The sequence below is a fragment of the Astyanax mexicanus genome, chromosome 7 (genome assembly GCF_023375975.1).
Source record: "Astyanax mexicanus isolate ESR-SI-001 chromosome 7, AstMex3_surface, whole genome shotgun sequence".
NCBI lineage: Eukaryota > Metazoa > Chordata > Actinopteri > Characiformes > Acestrorhamphidae > Astyanax > Astyanax mexicanus.
Genome location: NC_064414.1, coordinates 16,410,193 through 16,423,717, shown reverse-complemented (window position 1 = coordinate 16,423,717; position 13,525 = coordinate 16,410,193). Strand labels below are relative to the sequence as shown.

At 37.5% G+C, this 13,525-nt stretch overlaps 1 protein-coding gene across 1 annotated transcript in view; it reads left to right on the top strand.

Annotated features, from left to right (window-relative positions):
- ifngr1l (interferon gamma receptor 1-like) overlaps positions 1-12,164 on the top strand; it is a 32,502-nt gene extending 20,338 nt beyond the window's left edge. Inside the window, 6 exon segments of the mRNA NM_001360821.1 lie at positions 2,972-3,089; positions 3,436-3,605; positions 4,854-4,996; positions 6,351-6,519; positions 6,638-6,774; positions 7,953-12,164. Coding sequence (NP_001347750.1) covers positions 2,972-3,089; positions 3,436-3,605; positions 4,854-4,996; positions 6,351-6,519; positions 6,638-6,774; positions 7,953-8,249 — 1,034 coding nt within the window. The 3' untranslated portion in view covers positions 8,250-12,164.
- The last annotated feature ends 1,361 nt before the right edge of the window (positions 12,165-13,525 follow it).

Genomic DNA, 13,525 nt, shown 5'->3' with positions numbered 1-13,525 from the left:
ATGTACTAGTTTAATAAACACAGGCAGCAGTGGGTGTTGTTCTGTACTTACATTTGTACAGAAACTCCGTCACAGTGCACACTCCTGGGCGCTCTGCTCCAGCTTAACTGATTACCTCAGCCAGAGGGCGATGCTCGAAAAAGGCTAGTCTCGCAAGATAAAACTTGAGACATTAAAGCTGTATATATGGGGAAAATAGGCTAATTTAAAGGATCAATCTCTGATTTATATGAATCAATATCGGAGATCGATTTGAATCGAACAAATTATTTTTTTAAACACACTCTTAATCCACACGCATACGCAGAGACTTGCGCGCACACCACAGACTGACACGCGTGCACAGACACTCATACAGACATACACACACAGAGACACACATACACTCACTCCTGTGTACACAGACACTCACTCGTGCACACACACAGACATACACCGACAGAGTCACACATACAGACACGGACTCATGTGCACACACAGAGACACACACACACACACATATCCACTTAGATGTAAAGATTGGTGTCAGAAGTATTTCATTTTGTTTTGTGATTAAACCATGACCACTAGATAGCAGTGTTGGATCACTCCACTGTTCTGACTGGATGAAAAAGTTCTTTTATTTAGATTTTATACTTTATTTTTATATTTTATATTTTATACTGTTTTTTTATACTATAACAATTTGAAACAACTGCAATATATCATGTTGTTTACAGCATTGCAATATATTGTGATATATTGAAGCATAACCCCTGTATCATATAGGGATACATATAGGCCTGGACAATAATTCGATATCGGTATTTATCGTGATAAGAAATGTTTCAATAACGGTGATATCACTTTTGTGGTATATCGATATGTATTATGTACAGAATCTGTCACGGACAGGCGTTTTTTTACTGGCGTCAGCTCACCGCAGAGCCAAACACATTCAGCCCCCATAGCTGTGCTACCTCAGTGCGTGATGACGCAATCACACAGGCACGTAGCCAGATAGGCTAGGCTAGGCTAGGTTAAAATGGCTAGGCTAGGCTAGGCTAGGTTAGGTTCAGGTCCGCTCCGCTACGCATCTAAAATGTCTCGAAACGGAGCCGGGACGAGCGGATCCAAGGCTAGGGTAGACTCGGTTCGGTCAGCCGCTGTTTCGCTCGCCCATTCGCGCGTCCGCTCGCTCATCCGCGGCTCCGCTCGCCCAGCCGCGGGTCCGCTCGCTCATCCGCGCCTCCGCTCGCTCATCCGCGGCTCCGCTCGCCCAGCCGCGGCTCCGCTCGCCCAGCCGCGGGTCCGCTCGCCCAGCCGCGGGTCCGCTCGCCCAGCCGCGGGTCCGCTCGCCCAGCCGCGGGTCCGCTCGCCCAGCCGCTTTGCTGCAAATTGTGCCGGTGAGTGGAGCCGACAAGCAGCGTAACGTTAATACATCTAATCTGTTCCACCACCTCAAGCATCTTCACTACATACAATATTTTCCTTATACTGACTGAAGCACTTTAATAGATTATGTTGAAACTAAGTTATTTAAAGTTTATGAATCCTTTAGGTTTGTTTATTTGCCGTTGATATGTTGAATACCTCTTGTATTCTGGCTGAAGCACTTTAATAGATTATGTTGTCACTAAGTTATTTATAGTTGAAAAATCCTATAGGTTTGTTTATTTGACGTGAAAATCTTGTTGCTTTTATGTATATAAAGGCTTCTTTTATTATATATCCTAGTTAAAACACTTTTGTTTTAATCTGTTAAATTTGTTTACAATGAATAAGAAGCTCTGCCTCTGTTGTCATTTAAAGTTATTTTTATTTGTAATAGTTATATAGGCATATGTTTGACAGGGATGTCATGTTATTATTTTGCTATATGCAAATAAAATTGAGCATTGATTTATTTTGACTACTTTTATTTCTAAAGTATTAAAGTTTTTGTGAAAGGAGGTTTCAAAGACTTAAAAAACATTTTCATACAGTAGTAGGTACAGATTTCCATTAGATAGATTGATACAAAAAGTGCAAATACACAGTTAAATAATAATTTAAATTTGCAGTGCAAGCTGCAGAGATTGCAGGGATTCTTTTTCTGAGGCCTTCAAAGTATTTATATCGATATCGAAATTATATCGTATCGACCGAAATTTAAGGAATATATCGTGATATAAATTTTGGCCATATCGTCCAGCACTAGATACATATATAGCTATGTTTTGGCCAATACACAGCCCTAGCACACAAACAGACGCACTAACACATACACACACAGACTCATACTCAAACAAAAACACACACTCACTGATGCACGCACACAGACACACACTCACAGACACACTCAATACTCCCACTTTTCACTCTCCAGTCGAACTTCAAGTCCCACCAACAAGGGTTTCAAATCAAATCAAATTTATTTGTATAGTGCGTTTACAACAGGTGTTGTCACAAAGCAGCTTTACAGAAACATGATTACAGGACAAGAATCAGGCAAAACTTTAAACATAGAAAATACAGAATACAGAACCCCCAGTGAGCGCGGAGGCACAGAAAACTCCCTCAGAGCTGCAGGAGGAGGAAGAAACCTTTAAGGGGGGACCATCCTACCACTAGTCAAATGGCTTTTATATTAATTTTAAAATTAATCCCCCTCTGCATGACCTTCAGCAGTGTCAGCAGTTCATTAGTTCCACCCTCAGGGCTTTTACTGGTAACACTGAAATAGTTTCACATTAACTAGTTTTTCTACACCTGATTTCAGTGTGTTTGTGGCGTCATATTAATGCACTGTTCAATCTGCCCAGCCTGTTCAGATCCTCTGGAATCAGCAGTGCGTATGTAAAGACAGGATAGTGTGTTCCAGGCCAGCCCTTGTTATTGCTTCATTCAGAACATCTAGAAATATTGACTCCTGTTATTTTGCAAACCTCTGAGAGTACTGTGTGTCCTGTAGTTATTCTACTAACTCATTTTTTTCTTTGTCTTTTCGCAGGTTTTCACCTATCTGACGTCAGTGTGATGTGTCACAATTTTGAAAATGTTGTGTCCTGGAACAACCCTAACCCACAGCTACAGCCAGAATACATTGTAACACTCAGAGGTTACAGTGGGTATGTTGAATCATTAGATTAGCCTTGTCTGTGCATGTGCATGTGTGGCTGCGTGCATGGTTGTGAATGTAAATACAACAATAGTAAAAAAACAGAAACATTGTTAAACATAAGTGTTGACCAACTTTGTAACCATGCTATTAAATAATTGAAACATTTAATTTTATAACAGAGAGTGTAGGGGTGACAGTTGTGTGGGTGTGTGTGTGTAATTTAATTATTCTAAATCAGAAAAAGAAAAAAAAAATAGCACAAACGTGTGAAAAAGTGGGAGATACAGTCCCACCATAATTTATTTCAATTAGATGACAATTGATTACATTGACGATGTCTTCTTTGCTTGCAGAGAGACAGAGAGACTCGTTTTGAAGACAACCAGTAACTTCATGGATATCAGTGAATACACTCAGAATATTGAGGAAATTTATTTTGTATCTGTGAAAACTGCCTCTGCAGACGAATCTTTTGAAGTGAACTTCACATACAAACAGGACTTTCCTGACCTTGTGAAAAAATGTAAGTATGAAGTTGCTTTTCAAAAGTCAGTCCTGGCAACTACAGTCCTGTGTATTTCCTTCCTCTTAATACTCCTGAGGCAGCGCACCAGGGGCAGGTTAATTAGTTAATTAGGAGTTCATAAAAAAGGAAGAGGGTGTGGGCTCTCCAGAATTATGATTTGGTACCTATGCTATGTTTTATTTAGGGCTGTCAACGTTAAAGTGTAAACACACCTGTTTAAATTGGAATCTTAGACACATTATTTTTTTTGCGCAATTAATTACGACACCAAGTTTTACCGCAATAATCTGCTCAGGCAGCTTCACACTGCACATATATAAACACTGGAACACAGAATATATATTGCCTATATTTACTTTCTTGTTTCTTGTAATAGAATTATAATTGCATTTTACATTTCTTACATTCATTCTAACATTTAAATATCCACTACAAAAACTTGTGTCTTAAGAAGAACAAGTGTGATTAATCGCAGTTAGTCACAGAATATCGTTGTGATTAATTTGATTACATTTTTAATCGATTGACACCACTAGTTTTATTTGGAAAATAAGGTTATTTAATGTGTTTTGAATGTACATGTCTTGAAGACTCAGTTCTGGCAGTTAATGCTACTAGTAGCTATTCAGCCAATGAACAAATAAATAAAATGATTGCTGTTTACATACATATTGTACGGTCCATACATTTAAAGTTTGGGAAATGGGTCTTAACATGTGTTTAATTCCTTGGGTCTGATTCTGAATTTCCTAATTAATGCAGGTATAGGGGAGCAGCTTTTAGCATTGTGACTCGATTCTATGCTTTTATTCAGCCATGTATTCTGCTGGTGTTTGTAAATATAAAGTCCAGAATAATGCAAAAGAAGATGAGGAACCTTAGACTTTTTGAGATTATGGGGAATAAATAGAGACTAATGAACTTATTGAGCACAAAAACATTGATGGGTCAAGGCGCACATCTGCAGCTTTACAAAGGATTCTGAGTATAATGTATGAAAATCTCCAGACCCCGTTCCAGCTGACAGAAGCACTGTTCAGGAGGCAGGCGTGGATTATTAGCCACTGCTGTCTTTTGTAGATCAACAGGAATAAACGAGAACACAGAGGCTACACTTTAACATGCAGATCACTAGTTACAGTCACAGGATGGTCAGCATACAGTTGATAAAAGGGTTCTTGTGCACCTTGTGTTGAGGTAGTGTGCTATATTGACTGTATTGTTTAACTGTTTTTTTTGCTGTAGGTACGGTGGACTTTCCCAGCATGAATACTTCAGCTTTGAGACATACCATTGAAATCTCCTTTGATCATCCTTTGGACGTCTATGATATTAAAGCGAGCAATGATGATGATTATGTGTTTAAATACACAGTCAGATGTAATGAGGTAAGATCATTTAATGCCGGGTCAGAATGTTTTTAAATACTTAGTTCTATAACCTGAGCCATAGACTTATTTTGATGGTTTTGGGCATATTAGAATCAGTAAAGGTGTAGCGACATTATAGCTGCTGAGACTGATCAACGACATTAATGGTGGAAATGGGCTGATTAACATAACATACTTCACACTTGGGCTGGGGGCTGCCTGTACACTCTCTGCTTAGACATAACGTAGACGTAAAAACTAGACAAATATAATAAAACTAAAGGTTTGGAGGCCATGAACTGTTTGATTTGTATTCAGGATTTGTATTGATTTCAAAATGAAGTTTAGGAAAGAGACAATTTTATTATTTCATTTATTATATTTTGACAGTTGCAGATTTACTTGAATATTTTTACAATTATGATTTTCAGTAACGTTTATTTAATATGAAAGCTTTATGTAATGCTTGAATAGAAATCTTCAAGATTTAGTGGTCTAAGACAGAAAAACCTGGCCTATTAAGGGGTAAATTACATAAAACCGCAGTGATGAAATTATTCTATATACTGTTCTATAACCATGTTCACTTTCAGACCTAGTATTGAAGTCAAAATATTAATATTTAGTTTTCGGTATAGGGTTGCAATGATGTAATAAGAGGTTACTTGCTTGAAATGTTTTTTGCAGAATAAAGCCCTAAACTGCAAACTAGGGTTGGGCGGGATTTTCACTGAGGAGATCATACAGCAAAAACTCAATAAACTCTACAGGTTTCACAAATGTTTACTGAAATAATCAGGTTTATCAGTTTATCCTGCCCCGTGGGGAGTTCTGGTGTATGAGTTACTACTAAAGTTACAGCTGCTTCTCAAATGGACTTATAGCTGAGTGGAGTTTAAAAGAGATAATTAAAGATAGTTTCATTTTATCTTTTCATTATTATGGTTAAATTATCTTAAACACTATTAACAATTAAATCATTACTCATTTGTTCAATCGAATAATAATCGATTAAAGAAAATTGTGCAGCTTTAACGAAAAAGAAGAACTTGAGTATTTAGTATTTGTGCCACTGGTCAAACTGAAGCCTCAGTGCTGCTGCAACCAAATCTGCCTGCTGCCACTTCTAAGTCCTCTGCTGCCCTCTACGGGGATAAAGTTGCAGAATGATTAGTTTAAGACAGATGTGTGTGTTACTGTTTGGTTGAACTATTGGTAGATTTGTTTCTTTGTTATTAGATTGGGATTTAGAATTTAGGGGAATTGGTAAAGGGGGCATGTTTCACATTTTAGTGGGTAAAGTATTTGTACCCTTTTATTTTTTTCAAAGGCATTTTGTTTGTAATTGTCATTTACTTTTCTTCTGCAACAGACAGCGTGCGGTGAATATGAATGCACAGACCTGTGTACAGCGGAGATTCCTGTTCCTGAAAGTCTATATGGCCAGTGCTTTAGTTTACATTTTACTGGGGAGCTCAGTTCAACACGTTTTGAAGGTTCAAAAGATGTTTGTGTTCCAGTTGAGCCTGAGAAAAAAACTGGTAAGGTCACTGTATTATATTGTGTTCTCTTAGTGAAGTTGTCAAAGTTAGAAAAAGGTCAATCATTTTAAAGTACATATTTACATTGTGGTTTTAAATCCATGCATTTGTCTTGCAGATGTACATCTTATTACTGGCTTGGTATGTGGTACAGTTGTCCTCCTGATGCTGGTGATTGTAGCTGGAATAGAGATTTACAAAAGAATGAATGGATCTGATTCTCAAAGAGCAATCTCCAAGTTTCTGCAATCTCTGGTAGGCTTTGAATAGATTGTCAGTATAATTTTTGTTAAACTAAAAGTTTTTTAAACTTTACTCGATTTGATGCATCAAATAATTTTACTTTTCTTTTTGGACCCTTGTTCACACTACCCAACTATGTTAAATCGGTCCTGTTGACCTCATGGTGACACTATAGAACACGAAAATTTCTTTTGTTCTCCATCTTGTAAACCATTTTTTTCTTTCTTTTTTTTTCTTTTAAATATATCTTATTTTTCTTATTACAAAAAGTTCCCTTGAACCATGCAGCTCTGTGTGAATTTCATGCATTACTTTTGCTAGCTAGTTTTAGAGTTTTCATTAAATCAAAATGTAAAAAATTTAATCAATATAAGAATCTGAACAAGTTTGATCATTTTGTTATTCAAAGACTGCAGTGTGGTGTTCCATGGTAAACCCTTTTGTTAGCAATACAAAACACATAGGAAAAATATAGACAATGTAAAACATTAACAGATAATGAAATATATTATGACACAGAGCAACAGCTTAAAACCCTCTTCCTGGAGATTTACCTTCCATCTTGTTTCACATCTAACACAGATGTAACACATTAATCATTAATCTAATCAGGCACCTCTGAAGGCAGTGATGAGATGGGTCAGATGAAGTACATTAGTGTTGGAGGTGGAGATATCAGGGGCAGGATTGTGAACCTCTGGCATATTTGATTGTTCTGTTGTACTCTTTTATTCTATTATATCTGTAGGAGACAGTGCCTCTATACATAAAGCAGTAAAGGTTATGAATTAAAGTAAAAAATATTGCTTTTAAAGCTATATGTGAGTATCGAGACTAGTTATTGTATCAAGTTATTATATTTTATAATATAATTTTAATGCTATTTAAAAAGGGAAAGAACTAAGAAAGGAAGAGAGACAGAGCTAGAAAGGGTGAGAGAGACAGAGAGAAAAAGAGAGAGAGAGAGAGATGCAGAGCGTGCCTGAAACACTTCAGCACAGTTATGGTGTGTCAACACAAATACATGACATGCCTTTCTGCGACACACGTTGATGGCTTCTCTTAATGCTTTAGTTTAATATGTTTTGGTATTGAGCAGTTTGTGTTAGCCTGCTTTTTCCCTTGTTTTTTCATTATGAAGTGTCTTTATTTTCCCCCTTTTAACTGTTGTTTTGTTGTGATTGCTGCAGGGCGTGGCGAGTTCTGAGACTCCCGTCATTGAGCCTGAGCGTCCGCACATGTCTGAGATAAACTCCATAAGTGACGCTCCTCTGCTGGTCACCCCCGATGACGACGTTTCCACTCCCATCACCCTCTCACCTGAAGAGGTCACTCACATGCCCATCACCCTCATTTCTGAGATGGAGGAGCAGAGAGCAAGTGAGGAAGAGGAGGCTTTTGACAACGGAGGCTACGACCGGCAGAAGTTTCCATTAGAGATGAGCCCTGGAGACATAGTGGATGCTTACCACCATGGAAAGAATTGAGAAGTGGCTGTAGTTCTCTAAGAGTGTTTTGAAGGTGTGCGCTGCCCGAGCGAGAGGTTGAGGGTATGCGGGTCAGGCGCTGCAGTGGGCTCTCCTAACAGCCTAATTACGTCTCCATTACACAAGAGCCCTGTAATTATCACTGCTTCTGTCCTGATTGAACTGTTCACTAGAAATTGACATCACATCGTAATGCTAATGCAATAACAGAACCACATGCACTAACTTCAGTGTATTTCTGTCCCTCCTCTCCAGTTTTGTGATCACCTGTATATCCTTCCCTTATATTTTCTACCCGCTCTGCTGAACTGTAGTCATAGAGAAATGGTGACGTCCATGAGTATTACAGACAGTAGTGTTTCAGGTGTTCTTATACATACCCTGATAATCATATCCTAATCATGATTGGTAGCTTAAACGTGCTGTTACTTTATTATTGATTGTGCTGTTTGTTACACGCTGTATTTCTATAATTAGCTTACACAAAAAATTGGAAATGGTACTAAAATTAGTACCTTTAAGTGTTCTCACATATATAAAAAGTTTTTTTTTAAACACAGAGCATCTGCTAAACAAAGCAGAATTGTTACAAGGTTTGATTTTAAATAATCTTTCAGCTTTTTAACACCTTTTTTTCTGTTTTTGTATTTTTTTTTTATCTTTTGAACAATCCTTGTTAATGCAGGAAATAGAAAAGCTCAAACTGACAGTTTGATTTCAATCCATGAGTTATTGTAGCCATTAATAGGCCACAAGTGAAAGTAAGTAGATTTTTAAAATATTATTATATTATTATAATAATAATAATAATAAGAAGAGCATGCATGCTCATCCCTGATCCTGGAGATCTATCTGCTATCCCCTTCTGATCTAACATGCGATCCACTTCAGAACACATACTTATTCCGTTACCAATGCAACGGTTGTGGCTAGGGGTTTACTGGTAGTCTCAAAAATAATTTAAAATGCAAAGTTGGTCAACATTAAAGAACAAAATATGATAAATGCGTTCACATATTCAACATATTACATGGCAATTACCCTATAGAACATTCCAATATATTTCTTTTGGATTTATATCTGGCTGACTGAGCACATTGGGCCAAAGAACATGTCATGTTCATGAAACCAATTTGAGATGACTTGCTTTGAGACATGGTGCGTCCTTGTATGAAGCTCCGTAAAAGATGTAGAAATGGTGCCTTTCTGCTGGTCACAGATATACAGATGTTTTAGTGACTAGCTTTTTCTGTCAGCTCAAACCCGTCTGAACCTTTCTATTGTTATTTTTAATCAAAAAGGCGTTTCTGTCCACAAAACCGGCAAAGATTTTTTTTTTTTTTTTTAAACAAAACCTACATTAAATCTAAAGTCTCCCAAGCTAAGCGAATGATGCCCCACTGTCTTTATAAAGCTAATCTAGAGTGCAGCTTTTAGACAAGCCACTACATTTATACATATCAGTTTACAAGACTGTTAGCTTACTAAGCCAACGCGTGCATAGTGTGTGTGTGTGTATACACACACCAGTCAAACGTTTGTACGCACCTTATATTCATTGTTTTTTCATCATTTTTAAATGTTCTGCATTGTAGATTAATGCTAAATTCATTAAAACTATGAAGAAATGTGTGAAATTATTTAGTTAACGAAAGTGTTAAACAAACCAGATTCTTAGATTTTTCAAACTAGCACCACTTGATTGGATGACAGTTTTGCATATCTTGGCTGGATTTTCTCAGTCAGCTTCTTGAGGTAGAGTCACCTGGAATTCAGGCTTTCAGTTAACAGCTGTGCTAAACTTAATTACTTGAATTTCCTGCCTCTTAATGTGTTTGAGAGCATCAGTTGTGTTGTGAATAACCCTATTTTAGTAATATTCTAATTCATATTACGACTAAAACTTCTCAACCAAGAAAAGAAAAAATGACTTTTAAGTAGTGAAGTCAATCTGAAACATTTCAATAACTTTGCAAGTATCCACAAGTGCAGTCACAAACATTGTGAAAAACATTATGATGAAACTAGCTCTCATCAGGACCACCATAGAAAAGAAAGAGCAACAGTTCCCTCTGGTGCACAGGATTTATCGGAGTTACCAGCCTCAGAAACCTCAAGTTAACAGCACCCCAGATAAAAGCACCTTAATGTTTTACAGGGTATTTTGGTTTGTTTAACACTTAAGTTACTACATGATTCCTTATGTGAAAAAGTGTGTTCAAACTTTTGACTGGTACTGTATGTATATCCCTTTGTTGTAAAACAGTTGTCCGTTGTATCATAATTTTATATTTAGGGTCAGCAATGTATAGTTCTGTATAGTACTGAGCTGCTGTGTGAAATTGACAGCAGTGCAGCACGTCTTCACATGTGAATGCAGATCTGAACAGCTGCTGTGTATTTTGTATTACCAGTGAAGGGACTGTGTTTGGTTTGGATTTGAGTTTAACTCTGGAGGAGGTAGATGTCTGGTATTACCTTGAAGCCTTGTGTATTCCAGTTGCCTTGAAAAGATTTGTTGCACTTGGGCCGAGCGTGATCGCTGGCATTCGCCAGAAGTGCTGTAACATATCGAGCAAAACAAATGCCAGATGACAGAAGAGTCTAAAGCAGAGGTGTCATACCTGTTCACATTGACTCATGCAATCAGTTGTATGAAGACTGGAATCACTGGTTGTTTAGAATAAATCGCCAACCCAATGTGGCCCGGTTTGACTAATGCTATGTTCAGACTGCCAGCTGAAACCTGATTTTTGGCTCATTTAAATTGTATCCAAAATGATTCTGGATAGTCTGGACAGCCAGAAACCACATGCAATGCCATTACTTCAGATTTTTACAGATGTGTGTCTTTTGCGTCAATCACACCACGTCCGGAATTGCAAATACCTTTTAATCACTTGCAAATAACAGTGCAGACAGCTGTTCCCACAGATCTGATTTCGGAGACAAATCCGGTTTACCTGCAGTCTGAACACAACCTAATGTTTGCAGCTAAACACTGACTTCATACAACTCAGTGGAATGCATTAAACACTGTCCTTTATTTCAGACCCCATACAATCAAGATTTACAGGCTAATGTGTGAAATGTTACACTGTGACTGCATTATGAGTGTTCTCCATTGTGTACTGTTCATGTGCCTTGTCTTCCGCATCTAACCAAAGTTTAATGCTTTCTGCTGTGAGTCTGCTATACATTTCTGCTCCTATTACCAGTATCCTAGCTAGATATTTTAGCACTTTTGCATGTTGCACATGTTTTGTTAAGAGATAATGATGTTGCTGTTGTTTTTAGCTGGATTTTTTTTAAAAATGGGTATTTTTCTCCCCCAGGTTCCAGTGGAAATGTTTTATTGTGCTCCAGGATGACATTGTTACTTTATATGTACGTCATTGCTCAGTTGACTTAGCGACATAGAATTCATTTACAAGTTGACATTAAAATCGGTCTGTAGATTTACCATGTTACCTGTGGCTGTTGTGGAAGGCTGAGCATATACCACCCTTTTACACACAGCTCATATGCCACACTGCAGTTTAATGCAGTAATGTGTGTTACTTAGAATGACATGTACTGTTTACTTTGCTCGCTGAATTAAATCTTTCTCATACTCCTGGTTGTGTGTGCTTGTGCACGTGTGTATCAATATTATCACTATTATATTGCTAGAGTATCAATAGTATCAATTCCCACCAGTGCAAAGTGAAAGCTGTTGGGAAAAGGTTACAAACAGTTGTATACATTTTGGCAGTGTGTTTTGGGTTTGACATCACTATCTGTGAAAAGGGATCTACAAGGTGTTCTCCAAGCACATTTGTTCAGTAAAACATTGTGACTATGGGTCCACAATTCAGCTTGATGTTGTTGGTAACCATGCTTAATTTTGTAATAAAAATGTGTAGTTATCATTCATTTACTCTCATCTTGGCATCAGTATTATGGACATAACACTACATGAAGGATACATAAAGGTATGGGCTTGATTCAGTCACATGTTGGAGGTGTGTTTGAGGTCATTATTCTGCTGTAGGATTAAATTAGCACCAATCAAGCTCTGTCCACTGGGTATGGCATGCCATTACAAGATTGTCCAAAGTATCCCCAGACCTTAATGCTTTACAGACGCCCTTAAGCATTGGTCTTATAGCTTTTCATTGTTCCTGCACCTCACAAATGTTCTGCTGTTTGAACGGAAGACCTCAAACTGTATGTGTGTGTATGTAACTTGTAAATATTGTTGAAGAAATAGGTACAAGTTTTACCCTTGGAAATTAAGCAGGCAATACTATTTCTCTGTGTCAGTGTGTTATTTAACAGGCATTGCAGAAATTTACCAAATGAATAAATGAGTGGTGCAAATGGCCTAATACGGGCAAAAGGATAAAATAAAAGAGGTTTGGGACAAATATAGGCCATTATACTGGCAAAGAAATTGTAAACTAAACAGAGGGAAACGTTTTTGGGATCCAAACAACACAATTTGTTTAAAAGGAGAGAATTATCCACTACAAATTCAGTACACCAACCAATAAACCAATAACTGGTCAAAAACAAAACATATAAACATTAAATGTGACTTAACTACGGTGTGATCAAAACTATTTTTTGTCATCCGACTGAAAGTCAAATTGACCGGATCAAAGATGACCGGATCAAAGACCAATGAGAATGATGGGTTGTTCTTGTTGTAGCCAACTGACCACTGAAGTCGCGTCGTTCATTTTTCTCATAGGGAAAAAACGCTTAGACACGGAAGCTGTACGAGGACTACAGAATGACGCACGACTTCAGTGGTCTGTGAGAATGAAGGGGGCGTTCCCAACCAAGCTGAACTGCTTGAATTTTTGCACCCGGAGTGACAAAGTTATCCAAAAGCAGTGTGTAAGACTGGTGGAAGAGAATATGCCAAGATGCACAAAAACTGTGATTTACAACCAGGGTTATTCCACCAAATATTGATTTCTGAACTCTTTATGAACTTTATGAATATGAACTTGTTTTCTTTGCATTATTTGAGGTCTGAAAGCTCTGCGTCTTTTTTGATATTTCAGCCATTTCTCATTTTCTGCTAAACGAATGCTCTAAATTACTATTTTTATATGGAATTTGGGAGAAATATTGTCTATAGTTTATAGAATTTAGTAACAATGTTCATTTTACTCAAGCATATACCTATAAATAGTAAAATCAGAGAAAATGATTCAGAAACTGAAGTGGTCTTTTAATTTTTTTCAGAGCTGTTTTTTCCAGAGCTGTTGCTCGTGATTTATCCA